Source organism: Pezoporus flaviventris, unplaced genomic scaffold (assembly GCF_033815535.1).
Source record: "Pezoporus flaviventris isolate CSIRO_AGI_PZ_B2104156 unplaced genomic scaffold, CSIRO_AGI_Pfla_v1 ptg000047l, whole genome shotgun sequence".
Classification (NCBI taxonomy): Eukaryota; Metazoa; Chordata; class Aves; order Psittaciformes; family Psittacidae; genus Pezoporus; species Pezoporus flaviventris.
In genome coordinates, this window is record NW_026892595.1 from 2,288,358 (window position 1) to 2,307,301 (window position 18,944).

Sequence of the window (18,944 nt, forward strand, 5' to 3'; positions counted from 1 at the left end):
TTTTCCCTGCTACAGCCAGGAAAGTGCCTTTATGGTCTCTGCAGCAATCTGGAAAATATGTGGAGAGCAATCCTGAAAATTGCACTCCGTTGTCTGTATGCTGGCGTGAAGCCAAATGGCACAGCAGAAATACTTCAACAGACAAGAGACAAAAGACAGGAGAAAACAATACTTTGTGGCAGGGAAAAGAATTTGTCTGGAACAAAAGCTAAGCACATGCATATAAATAAAATAGAGAAGAAAGGCATTTGTTGAATTTGAGTAACTCTGGTCAGCATGAAGAAAAAAGGGGAAGTGACAATATGCTACAGAGTTTGGCTTTTTGAAGCATTTCCAACAGTGCTAACCCGAAATTATCAAACAGATAGAGTGCTTTAAATTGCATAAGGGTTACAGTTCTTGCATTTTCTAAATACATATATGTGTGTATATATATGTTTACATCTGTATCACAGAATTCATTACCACAGCTGACACCTCAGAAGAGAAGTCTAAAAATGAACATGCAGTACAGACTGACTGTGCCTAGAGCTGGGCTGGCCAGGTTTGTGCTGAGATAAAGGCAGAGCAGGGCAGTACGGAAAGGGCTGCACCTCTGCTTGTGCAAGTGTTCTGTGGAAAAAGGGGATTTCAGTCTCTGGCACTAAGAGAGTGCTTAGCAAGCACTAAGTGCATTTAAAAATAAGGAGATTGAAAAAATGGACATGGACAGCAGGATTGAGTGCACCCTCAGCAAGTTTGCGGATGACACCAAGCTGTGTGGTTCAGTTGATACGCTGGAGGGAAGGAATGCCATCCAGAGGGACCTTGACACGCTTGTGAGGTGGGCTGATGCCAACCTCATGAAGTTTAACCATGACAAATGCAAGGTCCTACACCTGGGTCGGAGCAATCCCAGGCACAGCTACAGGTTGGGCAGAGAAGAGATTCAGAGCAGCCCTGTGGAGAAGGACCTGGGGGTGTTGGTCGATGAGAAAATGAACATGAGCTGGCTTCAGTGTGCGCTCGCAGCCCAGAAAGCCAACCGTATCCTGGGCTGCATCAAAAGGAGCGTGACCAGCAGGTTGAAGGAGGAGATCCTGCCCCTCTACTCTGCTCGTGAGACCTCACATGGAGCATTGTGTGCAGTTCTGGTGTCCTCAACATAAAAACGACATGGAAGTGTTGGAACAAGTCCAGAGGAGGGCCACAAGGATGATCATGGAACTGGAGCACCTCCTGTATGAAGATAGGCTGAGGAAGTCAGGGCTGTTCAGCCTGGAGAAGAGAAGGCTGCATGGAGACCTCATAGCAGCCTTTCAGTATCTTAAGGGGGGCTATAAGGATGCTGGGGAGGGACTCTTCCTTAGGGACTGTAGTGACAGGACAAGGGGCAATGGGTTAAAACTTAAACAGAGAAAGTTTAGATTGGATATAAGGAAGAAATTCTTTCCTGTTAGGGTGGTGAGGCACTGGAATGGGTTGCCCAGGGAGGTTGTGAATAATCCATCCCTGGCAGTGTTCAAGGCCAGGTTGGACGAGGGCTTGGGTGATATGGTTTAGCCTAAGGTGTCCCTGCCCATGCAGGGGGGTTGGAACTTGATGATCTTAAGGTCCTTTCCAACCTTAACCATTCTATGATTCTAAAAAAGACAAAACTATGTATACACTCAAAACATTTCTTTTCTGAAATAAATGCAATGCAATGCAATCAAAAACATCAAGAGAGAAAGCAAGAAGGTCTACTGTTTTAAAGAAATATTCTTCATAATCTATTTTAACAAGGCAAGGAATAATAAGCATTTTCCCTAATTACTGTTTTCTATCCACCATCACCATTCCACAATAAATACCACAGCATTTATTGTGGAATTATAATATATATATATTATAATTATATATATAATATCATCATATAATATATATAATATGTATTGTATATAATTATATAATTATAATATATATTATGATATATTATAAATACCACAGCTTCAGAGAGAAGACAGCAATTTGATAAAGGTATAGCACTAGAAGCAGTAGCATGTCAGCAGGCACTACTTGGCATTTACAGAATTTATTGTAAACTGTCAACAAAGAGGACAACCGATTTGAAAAGAAAAAGAATGAAGTCAGGGCTTGGCATTCCTCTTCAACATCTTCAGCAACCACAATTACTGAAATGCATTTCAGGCAATTTTAATCAGTCTTCTAAACAATGTGGAGAACATTTGACTATGAAAGCACCTCTAAGGACATATGCAACTATATGGAATCTAGTCTAGAGACAGTTTCCATCTGTCCAGCCCTAAATATGGCCAAAATGATCCGAGGTCTAGGTGTCCTTGTCACTGTAGACTTGCCAGTATGAATGTGCTTAAGATCCTCTTTCTTTCAAGAAATTGCCTGTTTGCATAGTCACGGGAAGAAGGACCCCTTATATCCCCACATACATCACTAACACAGGCCCTACTGACACAGAAAAGGAATTGCTGCAAATTACGTAAATCTGTGCACAACTTGTTTACATTTAAGACTTCTGGCACTTGCTGCATGTGAACCAGCTGCAGTGTTTATATGAAAGACACTGTTTATATGAAGTGCAGGGAAGAAGAATCCTGCTGTTGGACAACAATTGTTGGCAAGCACCAGGCAGCAGCTCCCTTTGGGTCTTTTATGTGAGCTGTCCTGCAGTGTAAAGGTGTTGCAATCCTTCATGACACACACTAAAAGTAATGTGCTGCACTAATTTTGAAATATTCCAAACTCTCAAAAAGCTTGGATTACAGGAAAACACTAATCTCAGTGGATTTCTATTAGTCATCCACTGCAAGATGCTTGGATGTTTTAGAACAAAGTGTACAAGGAAGACAAAAACGGAAAACTTACAAACCAGAAGTAAAATTCTAGATGGGTAATAAAACTTGCCTAGGCAAACCTGTCACTCCTTTCCATAAAACATTAAATCTCTCCATAACGTATTACATCTTTCAAACAAATTTCATATAACATACTCCACATTGAGAGTAGGGGAGAAACTGAATCACAGATTCACAGAATGGTTTGGGTTGGAAGGCACCTTAAAGACCATCCAGTTCCAAAGCCCTGCCACAAGCAAAGACTCCTTCCAGTAGACAGGCTGCTCCAAACCCTGCCCAACCTGGCCTTGAATACTTCCAGGGATGGGGCCTACACAGCTCCTCTGGGCAACCCATTCCAGTGCCTCACCACCCTCACAGTAAAGAACTTCTTCCTTACACCTAATCTAAATCTGCTCTCTATCAGCTGAATTTCAAAATTCAATTATTTTTCACTTCTGTGGAATGATAAGGTCATTTAGTGACTTACTGGTAGCCCTTAACTGAACTTTGGCACCAGCACTGTAATACAGGCTGAGGGAGCATATAAGCATAATATATAAGCATATCCTTATACAGTAAGCGGTTATTTCACAGAGGTTCACAAAATACTGGAGGTTTAAGAACCCATCCAAGTTGTGTAGGGACCACATGGGCTGAGATAACACCAGCTACTCCAGGCTGCCCAGCGAAATAGCACTTCCAGGCTCCTCCTCTCCTGGAGACCCTCACATACTACATATGTGTTCCAGTTTTGACAGATGTGTCTGGATGTACCATAGCAGGATGGCTTGAAATCAGACTTTCATCCTCTCCAGTGGTCTTGGGAATTATTGGCTTGTCATCTACAATCATCTAGGAAGTCTGTAATCACCCACTCTTAGTAAACCCAAGTTCTGTACCATATGACGTACATTAATTCATTTTTTATAAACAATGAAATCCTGTGCCACGCTAGCACCTAATGTAGGATACGCAGAGAGATCAGTAATCCGCTACAGACCTCATTGGAGTCTGGACATACCTCATTTTCTCTTCACCCCCTTTCCCCATTCTTACACCTCCAACAAATGGTCCAGTTTCAAAACAACTGTAATTGTTTTATTTAGGGAAAATACTCTGGTTTTGCCAAGCCTGTGCTTTTCTAATTGGAAATCAGGATGGTGAGCATTATTAAATACTACTCTTCGGTATAGGAACAATGACTATTGAAATAGATTTGCAGTGTCAGCTCACCCACAACACATACGTAGTGGAAAAAGAAATGAGAAATGTGTAAGGAGCGTTGTCTCATATAAAAGCAATCTCTATTTTGACAACTGGCAATGATTATTCTCTTTCCCTTTCTGCTTCAGTAAACATTAAATATAACGGCTAAGTATTAATGGGAAAAGAAACAGAAAGGTCACGTTCAGCCATAGCAGAAACAGGTGCAGCTGAAATACCGCTGTGCCATTTCCCATACCGCAGCCTGTCAGGGCAACATCTGAGCTTCTTACCCTGCAGTTGAGTAGAGTGTAAAGCACATGGTCAGGAGTGGTCTGAGCTCTCCACTGCAACACTTCGGAGAGGAAGAGGAACTAAAATAAAGCAGAGTGATAGTCATGACACTAAATAACTTTTTGCCTTTAATAAACAGATGACTCTTTTTGCTAGCTTAGCTGTGTCTTATTCATTTATATGCTACATTTTACATCAATACCCAGAAGCACTAAACATGAATTAATTCTCTTGTCATCACATATTTATAGTGAGGTGCTTTTGCGTGGTAGCAGCAGCCTCTCTGGAAGTGAAGACACTGCTGAGGTTATGATATATTACTACATATACTTTCAAAGCAATAAGAAGTTCTTACTGATCTCTCTGAATTTAAGCATCATTTTAATTCTTTAGCTTCCTCTCTTTTTCTTACTATAAACATACAAATATTTATACTGCTCAGAACTTACTAATTTAATTATTCACATAAGCTCCTGAAAGAGATGAATTTCAACTTGATTTTACAGGATCAAAATAACAACAAATAAGGCCAGGAGCATATATGCAAACAAAGTTCCCTGGACTCCACATGAACTTGGTAAAAATACATAATAAGGTGCTGATTTCTGGTTGAAGCTCCATTAACACTTTTTACCATGTTCTGTTGTCCCACGTAAACTGACTAAAAAAGAATCCACTGAAATGAAACACAGTGGCTTCCCTCATGTCTATTTTATATTCAGCTGTAAATGGGGGTTCTGAAATATTTTAGTATGAATTTTAAAAAGGCATCAACAAATTCTGCAATAATAATAATGACGATAATAATAATTACAATCTATGTGCTGCTACGTGTCCTAACTTAGTGCTAACTAGCTAAATAAAAGCTGTATCAGAAAAGTTCAGCTTACCTTTCTGGCTTGGTCATTATCTTCTATTTGCCCCAAATCTCTACCACTGGCCTGTGCAATTCTTTTTCCAGAGACCAAGTTCCCCACCATCACAGAGGCAGGGCCAATTTCTAGAATAGAGAAGAAATATGCAGTAAAAATACCTTGTTTCTGGATGAATTATTATTTATTTTGCATTACATTATATTTTCCTTATTGCTATCCACCACACCAAACCTTATGCACATCTCTGTTGATACAGATTTTGGTTGATGGACCACAAGTAGCTGGAAGATATGTAGGACTGGATTTACCCTGTCTAAACATATCTAACTGAGAAATCCATTTAGCCTGGTCTCTCTACAGCTAGAGACACATCTTGTCTGCTTTGGTATGAGGAATCTTTGGAAAATACAGCTCCCAATTTAGGCATGTCCATTCAAGTGCCTAAAACCAGATGAGATGTATCCAGGCTTCAGGGACAATGTTCCTATTTCTCTCTTTTGTTCCCTGGGCTAAGTAGCATCTGTATTAGCAATTCTGTAATGCTATAGACATGGAGTGACAAGGATTAGGAAGACAGATGGTGCATATGATAACATATATGCAAGCCCTTTAGCACAAGGTAAAGGCTGAAAAAAAACAGCTTTACAGGGAGGGAAGATGCCATGGCTGATATTTCTTCATGAGGTGATTTCACTGATGTTCTTTTGTTACCATCAGGGAAAAATACCTGTCTTACAGATATCATTTATGCATTTGCTTTCTTCTTCTCTGGCATGTATTACTGATCAACTGCAACTGATACCAGGCTTCTAGTCTGTGATGTTCAAGCTTTGCCTCAGTGATGGTATGTGGTATATGTGTCAAAATACGAGATGTGTAAGTAACCCAGATAAACAACACCTACAGGCTACTCTGCTTTAAAAATATGAAAACAACATTCTCTCAGTATGTCACAATTACACAAAATGGGAGAATGTGATGCTATCAGGTTAGTTTCTGCGTTCCAGGCATTGCCTTCCTTACAGTGATATACAATGTATACATAATATAAGTATCTCCAATGCACTGATCCTAATTCAGTGATTGCTTTGTAAAGCAGCAATAAGGAAATACTGAATTGAGCACTGCAGTTAAAGGCTTCATTGCTTTTATTAAGTTAGTGGAAGTCACTGGTAACCTCTAACATTCCCAGTAAACACAAACTGAAATTATAGTCTTTATTTCTGAAACATTTGTCCAAAGGTTTTAAATAAAGAAAAAAGCTGACATTTTTGGCAAACTTGCATGAATTCATGATGGACAGACCCCATATTCAAGATCAGAAGGTAAAACCACTTCATATTCCAAGCTGGTTTTCAAAGTGGAAAGTAACATTTAGTCTAACATAGCTGAATTCAGGTCTTAAGCTTGAGGCTACAGATCCAGAAATCCTGGAAATTAATCTGAGTACTAAAATCTGCAATTGGATTAAAAGTAAAAATTTTACTAAATTTTGCATGTTTATGGGGCATGGGTAATCAGCGACTGGACTACAGCAGGCTACAAGGGTTTTCTCAGCCTCGAGTCAGTGCCTTGCTGTACCATTTCATCCAGTATTTTTCATAAAGTGTGACAGAACTTCTGAGGATCTGTCTTAAAACTAGGGTTTTACCTCAAATATACTTGCTGTGAGAATAAAACAGAACATCCCTACTCAGGTAAAAACCTTTATCCTCATTCTTGGGCTTAACTTATTTATGACCACTTATTAAGTACTTGCTCTTCCATCACTGATTTAGTGTCAACAGTCCTCTTTATTTCTACTTCACAAACTCAGCCTTCAACTAAGCCAGATTTTATCTTTCTCTATTTTGGTCTTATTCTATCCTCTTTAAACGTAACTAACAAGGAGTTTACAAGGAACTCCAGGTGTGGCCTCACAGTGCCTTATGCGTTCACTGAACTTAGGTTTTTGGAGCATTTTTTCTTTGCACGCTTTGTGAAGGTACTTCTAGTTTCTGTCAAAACCAACGATGTCCTTAATACACCCAGAATATTTAACAGAAGCAGCTGATCAAGCTGATCTTCACCTGCATTATCAATTCCATTATTTTTCTCCATACCATGAACACACAATACCAAATTATGGTCCCTTTGCCTTCACTCACCTGGTTGTTTTTGCCTTGGTTTAGGCAGATTTGTTACGCATGTGTGGGGACACATCAGCACATTACAAGGATGCAGCGATCCTTCCAAGAAGAGCTGCTTGGTTTCTGACAGGTGTATTCCTCCCAGCGGTGTCTTGGGAAGTGTGTTTGCTGGTACGAGTGCTAAGCAGTAGACTCCCACTTGATGAATACTGTCAATAGCCTAAAAAAAAGCAGGAAGTTGATTTTAATGAAAGGTTAATTTTTCATCATTCTAATAAGCACATGTTGTTCCGAATTACTGCATAAAACAACCCTAATAATTAACTGCCAATGGAAAGACACTTCAGCAATGCCAGTGATAAGGAGGTTCTTTTCAGTGAGAACAGGTGGATGGGAATGTAACACTGATGTTATTATACTCATTCCAAAAGATACGAAGGCAAACAAAAACCTCATGATAAATACACAGAAATCTATTAAGAAATGCTACCTAGGCATCTGTCTTAGGCATATCTTAGTAGCACGTACCCTGGAGATTTATTACTAAGATAGGCTGGCAACCCATGTAAAACTGATTTTAACCTGTGCAGTTCTCAGAACTAAATTCAAAGGATTCCTATCAATTTAACTTCCACTCTACCTTGCAGAGCAAAGAATTTCAAAGGTCGTACATATTCTCACCATATATCTATTGATATATGTAGCTTATGAAGTTTTAATTTTTTTTCTAAGGTAATAACTGTTTCACTGATTAGAGTGTAAAAAATTATCAGGCAGAAATGGGAAATGAAAACATGCAAGGAAAAAATATGAAACTATCAAAAAAAGCTGTTGAATGAAACCTGAAGATTAAGTATCTTTGAATGTTATAGTAACTATGTTCACTATCTGACAAGTGGAATAAATAGCATCAGTTCCAAGAAATCTATAACGTACAGTATCTACATAATATACTTAGGTAAACATGAATATCCATGCACGTAGATTTTAATTCCGTACACTTTTTAACTAGTTATTTTCCTTACACTGGTAGCAAAAGTTGCAGCAAGTAAGAAAAACAACTTCAGACATCCACACAGACTGACACAAATTACATCTAGCATTTCCAATGAGTAGCTAAGTGTTCAAAAACATAATTTACTTCACTTGCATTTTAATGTTTAACTGTGGGAAGAGTGAATGCTTACGTCTGTTGCCTTGAAGATACAATCTATATTCTGAGAATCAAATAATCATTTGTAGGTAGGTACTCAAGTGTAGACCAGTAAATTATCAATTTCTTCTACAGACACTACAAGTAATGCTTTGCTTTTGGCTTGTTTGCTTCATTTTTTATTGATTTGACTGCAAGATTTCGTATGAAAGAATAATAAAGCAGTATTCATTTTACAAACTTGGCAGTTTTAGTAGTGGTAGATCTCACAGTAGTATTGGAAGACCCTGTTGCTGGTCTACAGACACGTGACCTGAAAGATCAACAATAGCGAGGTATGTACAACAGCCAACACACGATGTCTCATGTTTCTGGCAGAAACCATCGTAACCTCCTAATCATAATGTTAGTTGTAGGTTCTCAAGATCCATGATAAATCATGGGATCTTCACCTGACATCAGCCTGAAGGAAGACTGTAACAGGGCAAGTATCCACTCTTACTCAAACGTAAACCACGGTGGCTCCTAGTGCTGAAGAATGGAAAGCAATACCCAGCTGGGGTGGGATGGAGGGGGTATTATATATAATGATGCCCCAGTGACTTCCAAACTATCTCCTTTGACAGCTACATCTGCAGCACGGTGCCTGATAAAATGTCATGGGTCATCCAAAATTGTCACCTTTCATACTTTTGAGCTTGGCACGTTTCTGAAGCAGGATATGAATTTGTTTTACAAGGACAAGCACTGATGAACTAAGCCTTAAAATTTTGAGAGAGACGAGCAATGGGTCAATTTTAATACTGCTGGCATTTATGCCTCTTGATGAGATGGCTTGGTTTATGAAATTACTCTGTCCAGCCAGAAGTAAATGAAGTATCTGAATTTTTATCCTTGTTTCATTGAGAAAAAGGAGTACAGATATCAGAGCTTGTAGAGTTCAGACTGTTATGTTATTCAAGCTGAGAAAACATCTCATTCTGATAAAATTATCCAGGCATACATTCTACAGTTCTGCAACAGATCTCCTAGCGTTCCTTAGTTCTGTCAAGTCCTGCCTGCGTGCTGGCAGTGGTAAAACTAAAATCCAGTAAAACTAAAATCCAGTAAAACCACAACCCTATCTGAAGGGTCAAATCAGTTTGCGGCAGCCTAAGAGATCTGAATGAGTATCTAGGATCCATCTGACTGAACTGTTGGGCTACCTAGGATCTTCACCCACACTGCCACTAAAATACCTTCCTCCTCCACTACTCTCCAGAAAATCCATACCCAGCCTGATCACCCCTCCCAGTCATGCCTCTGCTAAAACCCAGAGATGCAGTCCAACGTAGTCCTGTATGTACAGCAGCTCTACCTGGGCAGAAGAAAGGGTCAGGGAGAGTCAGAATACGTGCAACCCACTGGAAAGTTCTGCAAACCAATGAGCTCAACTATTGGGAAGAGATTCAGATGCACAGTAAGGCATAGCAGAAGCAGGCAGTGTAGGGCAGGGCTGGCACAAGGCAGCACACGCAGGGTGTCAGGCAAGTCTCATAAATATCACCAGAAATGAGTAGTAATTTGGTAGAGTTTGTTATTACAGGTGTCATTGAGAAACATGACACAAGTGTGACATCATTATGTTGCTCACCACTAGCAGACGATTCAGATACAGCTGGTTATCACTTCCTGACATCTGTCATTAAAACTCTGTTTGGGAAGGAGGCACTAAGAATCTCACATGTTCCTGGCTTCTGCCCTCCATCTATGCTCTCAACTGAAATGGAACCAGAAACTTCTTGTTCACAAAGTGAGACATGGCAAGAGTTGCAGACTTCACACATAGGCGATGAAAGCAGCCACGCATATGTATACTTTGATATACAGCCTATCATTCTCAGATGCTGCTCTGACTTGATTGCACTCAGAATAATTGGACTGACTTTGGGCAGGAGCAACTTGACACAGGACTTCCACAGTGTTCAGTACTGAATTCTACTTACTACAACGGTGTAAGACATGATTTCTGTAAAAGCCACAGAAGTGCTCAGCTGACAAAACACGCTCCTTTCTTTTAGGAGCTTGCTATCTGATAAAAATTACCAAAGCATGGGCAACCCAAAAGCCTTTCCTTCTACAGTAGTTGCCCTAGGTGCTTCAAGGTGCTTTAAAGGCTTTCTGTGTGATGGACAAGCTAGAGGTTCTAACTTTTCTTGGCAATAACTGAGATCTACTGTGAATATGAGATGCCTCTAGCTGTATGAAATGTGGTTATCTTTTAAATCAAGAGAAAAGGCAAAACTGTCTTGAGACGATGAAAGCTTATTTGTTCATTTTCTTCAAGGATACAGGAGACAGATTTCCTTTCTTATTCAGTACAAAGCAATAATGAATAAAAACATCTTGCCTGAATTGTGTGGGATCTTTTTTTCTTTGGCTCTTGGGTAAAGCAAAAAAGATGTTTGCAATATATTTACCTGAGAAGAGTCCTTGAGGAAGAACAGAAAGGAAGGTAGGAAAGGGAAGTAACAGGTGAACAACTGTAGACAGAGCTGAGACTATTTCACAAGGTTGCAACAGACTTAATTTGACACCTGCACTAAACCCATTAAGTGAGAATTGGCTTAACCATGGAGATAGAGGACATGGAAGATGACAGCTATCTAAATTATCTTTTTTTTTTTTTTTTTTTTGCATGGGGACATTAGAGTTGAAAAAACTTTGAGTATGGTAATGATACTGCCTTAACATAGACTGCCACATTATGGAGAAGATCCGGATTTTTTAACATTTGGGAGCTTGTGTCTTACCAAACTGCGAAACACCACCACCAAGGTGGATTTCACCACAGCGCTAGGTGCCTTGCATGATCCACCAGACAGCTGGAATTGGATTACTTGCAACAGGTGTCCTATGCAGATAACCTAGATCTGAGCTAATCAATCACTTCATTTCAGTGGAAAGAAATCAGTATTTGTAGGCTGCGTTTCATTCAGTTTATTTTAGCTATGAACATGGTGCGCTAGAGACACATAATTCTCTCCCAGAATGATTTTAGTCATCCCCAGATGATTAAAAAAATGCATCTGGAGATCTAGCTCAGATACGCATACTTTTGATGCAGTCATTAATTCATTATCCTTTTTAAGTAACGAATGACTATAACCTTACAAACCATACACTACTCTCTTCTTGCTATTACTTCAACTCATCCTTGGTTTTTTATAGCAGTTTGATTAGGGAAAGGATCACTCTCAGAGTATGTGTGGCCCAGATAGGAACTGTCACTCAGAAGAAACTAATTTTGTGCTCATTAGGTGAAAATGTAACCGAAAGTGAATTTAGAATTACAAAGACAAATGTCAGTTACTTTGTCAGCCTAAAAGATCAAGAAAAAGAATATAAAGCAAGAAAAAATAGTTCCCAAACATACATAAAGATCGTTACCTGAAGAACTCTACTCATCCATTGAAAACTGTCTTCCTCTGTGGAATCTGGCCTTTGCTCAGCAACAATAACTATCCTTTCATCGTGCAGCACACTCACTGAAAACACTGCTATTCTATAGAAGAGATGGAGAGAAGAGCATTTAGTGCCAGGACAGACGAAAAAACCATTCTAAGTAAATCCTCCATAATCATTATTTTGTTATTTATTACTCAAATAACTGGTGCACCAAAGTATTTTATTTGTGGGGGTAAGGCAACAAGATGAGTTTTGGATAAATTTTGGAGGCGAAATAGAGGACTTTGTTCTAGAATCATGTAAGTACAGGCATAATGTCACAGCAGGGCTGGAGAAGTGAACTTTCTTGGGATAAGAAAACCACTAAGTTTGCGTCACACCCAGGCTGATGTTAAGCTGTTACCTAACAGCCAGCATAACCACCTTCTCTGGCCCCATCTTAGAAGAAAGTAATTGCAACATCATTTTGTGAGAGGTCTGCCATGTGACCAAGTATGAGTGCATGTTCCTGCGTTAGGCTCTTCAGAACTGAGTCTCTGGCTCAGTTTCAGACAATCAGGAAGGTCACACAAGGAACTGCTGTCACGTTCAAGAACTCTAGCGTTAAACATATTGGAAATGCTCAACTCAGAAAGGGTCCTGTTGAGTCATCACCTTGAGAATTAACCAGTTGTTTAACTGGAAATTTTAATACTCATAGTTTCAGACCTTGGTATCTAAAGTGTGCCTCAACACTCTCTAAGGCTTCTCTCTGCTTTCTAGCAATCTAAACAGCAATGGAGGGAAATCACAGTGCAGATTAGGCACTGTTTTCTAAAATCGTTTTGGGTCAGTTACAGCTGGTCTAAGAAAAAGGAGGATTTCTACATAATAAAAGAAAATAAAGGATCAAACCTTCCCCTGTAGACAAATTTCATTGGCTCAACAGCCAGCGCTGTTGCTACAATGTCATCAGCGTTATGTCTTCTTCCACTGACAACCATCAAACCATCCATTTTGCCGATAACAAAGACAAGTCCACCTGGTCCTATAAACCCTAGTAGTCCAGTCCTTATAAAAGGATATTCAGTGATAGGGCCACCAGAACTGGTCATAGGAAACACCTGTAAGACAGAGAAACACAGGTCTTCAATTCTCAGCACAGAGATCATGCCGTGAAATATGCTCTCTCAGATGGCTTTACTGGAATGAAGTAAATAGGTCACTGGTGATTCTCTTTACTCTTCACTGACCATAAAGGGAGTGTCAGGAAACTTCTGGACTAGTGTGTGTAATTTTTAGTACCTAACTTCAGGTTGCCCAGAGAGGTGGTGGATATGCCATCCCTGGAGACATTCAAGGCCAGGCTGGACATGGTTCTGGGCAACCTGACCTAGTTAAGATGTCCCTGCTCATTGCAGGGAGATTGGACTAGATGACCTTTGAAGATCCCTTCCAACCCAAACTATGGTATGATTCTATGATTCTAGGTTCAATCCCACTGTGTATTATACGTATTTTCCCTCTGGCTCTGCAAATCATTTATGACCTTAAAAAAAATACCATAAACAGTATTGAATAAAACAAAATGCTGTGCAGAGTGCAGCTAACCTGAGGTGTTATGTATAGGTTACTGAGAGATTAAATGGCAAACATTACAGTTGAGGTTCTTTTCAGTACCACATGCTCATTTCCAGCAAAATATAGAGAAACATGCAGGACAGAAGTGAAGCTATTTTAAGGTACTGCACATTAATGACTCTTGCAGCTGACCATGTTTTTATCTAAGGTCAATTAAGTCCTCACAATACCAGTGATAATGTCTTCCCTAGCATGTCTAACAGTGAAAATACAGCCCTATAGGGAGCCTTTCTAAATGTTTGAACACCAGACGCACATGTGACTTTCACAGGAGAGATTTCTACTGTTTTTCCTATCCTAACTAATACAGTGTTACCCTTCTGGCATGAGAGCTACTCTGAGCTGCATTCTGACAAAACCACGCTTTTGCTTCTTTAAACTGCTAGTCTAAAGGCAAGTTATTTAAGACAATGGCAAGTGGAAGACCATGGCTATACAGTGTCTTTCAAGGCTTATCTAAAAAGAAGGGTCAAATTCTGCTGCCAGATGCCCATGGGTGACTCTTTAGAACAGATTTAATACTTACACATTGTCATCCATAATTGATTTCAGGAACGCAAAACTTTGACTCTCTAATACCTGCAACACGAATTACACAGTAAAAAGGAAAAGAGGCCCACTTGGAGAGGGCTCCTAAGAACATGCTTAACTTTAAAAGTGAATGGTCTGACTGACCTAATGGCAATTTATTTGCTTACCATTAGGAATAAGTCTAAATCAGTCTTATATATGCTGTTAAACTGCAGACCCAGTTCTGAATTATGAATGATCATACAGTTACAGCAAGTACTAGAAAATGAATGTAAGTACCTTCCTACCCTGAAATACAGCAAATCCAGGATTATCATTCACACTGGATATTGCCAATAGTACTTGTCACACAGCAATCAGCTATCAACAAATTTCAGATCACAATAGTATAGTATGAATCCTGGCTTTAACTAATCTCCATTAATTCTTTAATGTATAGTGTTTACAACATTCAGATTTGCATTTTGCAGGAGACAGTAGCCGTGTTTGGCCTATGAAAAATGGTAATGCCAGAGCATTTGTTAAGGGAAACACAGATGCATTTTTCTTACCTTTTCCTCAAATATTAAAAAAGGATCAGAACTTTGTAAGAATATCAGCCCAATTTTTTTCAATATTTTTCTGATTTGTTCAGCCTTTCATAGTGGCTTCAGCAGAAGTTAATGGTAACAAGTAAGCAGGTACAACAGAGCTATCAATTCAGCTGTCTGCACTGGAGCTGAAACCTACTGGAAAACAGATTCCGCAAAGCAAAAAGTCTTTCGCCTAAGGCAATTCAAACAAAAGCAGGTGGGGACTAATGAGGAAAAGGCACTACTTCTATTCAGATACCTCTTGAAGACTACATCTGTCAAAATTCTGTATAAATGCAAACCTTCAATCCTGGCTGCATTGTGGAAATGTTCGAAACTGCTTTCTAAAGATACCCAGCAACCTTCCAACTGTTTGCAACAATCAAATTCTGCATATAGCTAGCTTGTAGATTTGTACAGCATTACCTTTTGAAACTTTTTTTCCTTTCTACTTTCTTTCTGATTGTTTCAGCCACTGGTATCTTCTTTCAAAATTAAAGCTCTTCAGAGCTGAAACTAAACCCACATAAAGATCTACTATTTCACTTAATGAAATGGGCTTCAGTGCATATTATCTGGCTAGAGTATAGGTCCCAAGCCATAAGCATTGACTATTACTGGTATTCTGATACTACTACTACCATTATTTTCTGTCAAACATTATCCTGAAATAGAAGAAGTTTTAAATGAAAGATTTTGTATAGAATTTTTTGGTCTGCTTACCTCAAAAGTATTTTTGGTCATGCCTGAGAGTCCATAATATGATGTACCGGTTGCAATAGCACATACACAAAGTTCTCCTATTTCATCTGTTTTACAGAGCTGAGGAATTCCATCTGGCTTCACTGAACACATTATAGCTATAGGGAGAGCAAAGGACTTTAAAAAACATTATGAAATGAACTAAAGAATATTTAGTGGGAATTCAGTGGGAAAGACTGACATAAACAGATAAATTCTATGTTGACTGAAGTCTAACAATGGCTTTCTCAAACATTAAGGTGTTGAACATCACGAAATGTTATTTACACTATAAATAGTATTTAAACAAAGAATGCAAAAATCTTTATTTAAATTCAATCTTTACACTGATAAAACCCCCTAATTTGCCTTGCTCTCTAAAAATTCAGTTGATCTGTAATATTGCTGTGAAATGTGATTGCATTCACAGTGTTGCATACTGAAGACCAGATCTGCCGCAGCCAGTGGAAAATGAAACACCCTAATGGAGCTCTTGATAATAATACTACCGCCAGAGAGGCAGGGAATCAGGAAATCCACCTCTTACAAAGTAGCAAGTAACACTGTATCAAGATATTCTAGCAGACTACTACAATTGTTTTACAAAGAATTTATCAGAGCTCAGACTCACTCTCATGAGTCTTATGGGACTGCAGAGGCAGCGGGAGCTAAATGGGAGGGATTAGAAAGCACTGGTCTGAGGAAGAAGTACTATTTTATGTGTCAGCCATGGGAGTAAGAATCATGTATGCTGCTTTAGCTATAATCCCTGGAGTTTGAGTTCAGCATGTGTAGATTTTGCAGTTGGAAAGAGAATATGATGAACAACGGAGACCAGAAATCAATCGGCATCTCTTTTAAGTACAAGTGTAAAGAAACTTGAATGACCTTTCTCTCACTGAGGATAAACAGGAGCATGCACTTTTATTAAAATGACCAGAATGTAACATGAAGTGCAAGATAGCACTTCTGTAATAATACCTTATAACAACCAATCTTATCTTCCTTTAAGCTGTTCAACTGAAATTTTGTAAGATGCATCATTATGTTTTATTCCTTTGTTGCATAACAGATACTCTCCTATGAAAAAGTACAGTATTATCCTGTTCTAGTCTTTATAACATCTCACTTAAAATCTGTTTCTCTTATAAAAAGTCATCTCTTCATGTTCATGGTTTAAGTTTGAATTATCAACATGAACTGTTCAGTCATGCTTCCTCTTTCTAATAACTGCATGACAGCAGAAGATCTTTGGAAAAACATTCTGAAAGCCTTCAGATAGTAATTTTGTTGATCCTTAGCCTAGGTTATGAAAACTTTCACTAACAAGTCTATTATAGTGTCTGGAACTTTCTTGCCGGTGTCTAACAGTTAAGGAATGAATGTTATGATGCAGTGGCAGGTTGTTTAAAACACAAGTAGAGACAACCACTGCAGTAAAACAGAAGAAATCTTGGGATTTCCAAACCATGAAGTTTTATAAGGTAGTGCTTTTGGTTTAGAATGTTTTTCAAGTACGCATGTTCTAATCCCAGAGCTTGTCGTTTTACAGCAAAGTACGCCAACCTATGACTTTCTACAGCTAATTATGTAAACTGGTGAATCCTAGTGAGTTTCAAAGAAAGTTCCTTACCTCCTGGCATCACTAAGCCAACATCCTGGACAGTCAGAACAGAAAGCTTTTCTTCAGAGTCCACTCGAATCACTCCATAAGTGAGACCATGCATGGATAGAACTCCTCTTCCTGGTGGCTGATTGCTGTCATCTGTTGGCCTGCAACCATGTGTTATATCCGTGAGGCAGGTGTAAGCATTTACTTATTCTTAAGGGACTACTGTTGCAAATACTCTATTTGAGTTAAAAATTTCACTGTCTTTTTTCCCCTACCAGACCTGACAGAATGCTGGTTTTCAGTCATTTCTGAGTAATTATGTCTGTCAACATTCCCATTCAGCAGCCACCCACATATATGGGGCTGCAGAGACAAAAGTAACACCTAACATTTACCCCAAACAGCTTGTATTTAATTTTCAGATTTAGAAAGATTGCTTGATTACTCAAGTAAAGATTTTTTTGCCTTATTTTTAAAGTCCTGAAAGGCAGTGCAGATGACATGGAGGGAAACTGCACTCTAAATATCTGGAAACAATCACTAAACAACTTGACCAATTTTGAAGCAACCTAGAACTAGGAAACCAAACTCATCTGCCAGACTAAAAGTGTAACACACCAGTATCAAAGCCAAGATTAGAATATAAGTATGCTGTGTCTGAATCACAGATATGACTTCCTACTCCCAATACTAAAGCATTTAAAATTACTGAACAGAAGAAATTAGGATGTAATAGATTCACTGCCAAGTATCTGTGGTCACAAGAATACTTCACCATTTTAATGTACGTAAACGGACTTCACCATTTTAGTGAACTGAATTCTTCCTATTCTAATTTACTACATGAAAATTAAAACACATTACACCTTCATCAGTCACGGTCAAAATGTTGTGGATGCAGCCTCTTTGTAACACCTCAGTTTGCTCAGATTCACTGCCAACACGTACAATTCACAGCATCAGTACAAGCTGTCTGTCAACTTGTTTCAGTATAAAACCACCTGCTGTATCAGTGGATACAATTATTCCTATGCAGAGTGTGGCTTCAGCAAACTAATGTTGACGTAGACAAGTTATTAAGTCAGAAGAACATGTCAGGGCTTTTCATGTCTGGAAAGATTCTTACACTATCCTGCAATTGAAAATGCAAAACCAGGAGATTAACATGATACTGATTTGAGTGTTGCTAATGCATCTATGCAGAGCAGCCTGGCTCCAGCTATTTTCAAGATGGATAAAACAGACAATATTTAGTTCAAGATTCTGCATTTCTCCTCAATACTCCATCATAGCACAACTATTTTTTAACAGATAATGTCCTTTCATATGACATTTCTCCTCTGTTGTGCTTGAAATACTAGATGGGCTTTAACCAATCATGCTCATGTAAGCCTTGCAGTGATCAGCACTATAAATTTCAATTAAGAGGTTTTATGAGGCATATTTCTCAAATGACATTGTCAACAAAGGAGGATGTGGGCATGCTTGAAAACACATTAGAGCATAACAAATGGTGCTAGTAAACAAGCAGCTGTGATAAATAACATTCCCATTATGTAAAAGGAACTTTCAGCGACATTATTGATCAACTTCCTCTCATCCTTCCTCCCCAAAACACATTTTATTGCTCATGAGAAGCAAGGTCTCCTGCAGGTAAACGCAACTTCTCAACCTCTAGGAGCAGAGGCCATCTAGACTTTCAGCACATAATTTTCTTCTGTTTCCTATAACATTCAAAGACTGCTACAAAGAAGAGCTGGCACAGCTTGGAAAAACACTGTCTGTGTATAGGACAGGGGTGCTAGGGAGGGAAGCTGGAGGCACATGGCCCGATAGGATCATGCTGGGGGACTTGTCAATAGAGCTGTGGCCTGGGCTGAGATAGCCACTATGCCCAGGTTAGTGTGAAATCAAAGAGTCGTGCAGTGGA

The 18,944-nt window shown here is 39.1% G+C and overlaps 1 protein-coding gene across 4 annotated transcripts in view; it reads right to left on the reverse strand.

The window, feature by feature from the left end:
- Positions 1–18,944, reverse strand: part of DIP2C (disco interacting protein 2 homolog C) — a 319,556-nt gene that overhangs the window by 56,507 nt on the left and 244,105 nt on the right. For all 4 annotated transcript variants that reach the window (XM_061468029.1, XM_061468032.1, XM_061468031.1 and 1 more), the window contains 7 exons: positions 17,036–17,175; positions 15,385–15,521; positions 12,833–13,041; positions 11,921–12,035; positions 7,357–7,558; positions 5,225–5,334; positions 4,334–4,414 (listed from right to left, as the gene is read on the reverse strand). In XM_061468029.1, the coding sequence (XP_061324013.1) occupies positions 4,334–4,414; positions 5,225–5,334; positions 7,357–7,558; positions 11,921–12,035; positions 12,833–13,041; positions 15,385–15,521; positions 17,036–17,175 (994 nt within the window). The remainder of the gene's footprint in view (positions 1–4,333; positions 4,415–5,224; positions 5,335–7,356; positions 7,559–11,920; positions 12,036–12,832; positions 13,042–15,384; positions 15,522–17,035; positions 17,176–18,944) is intronic.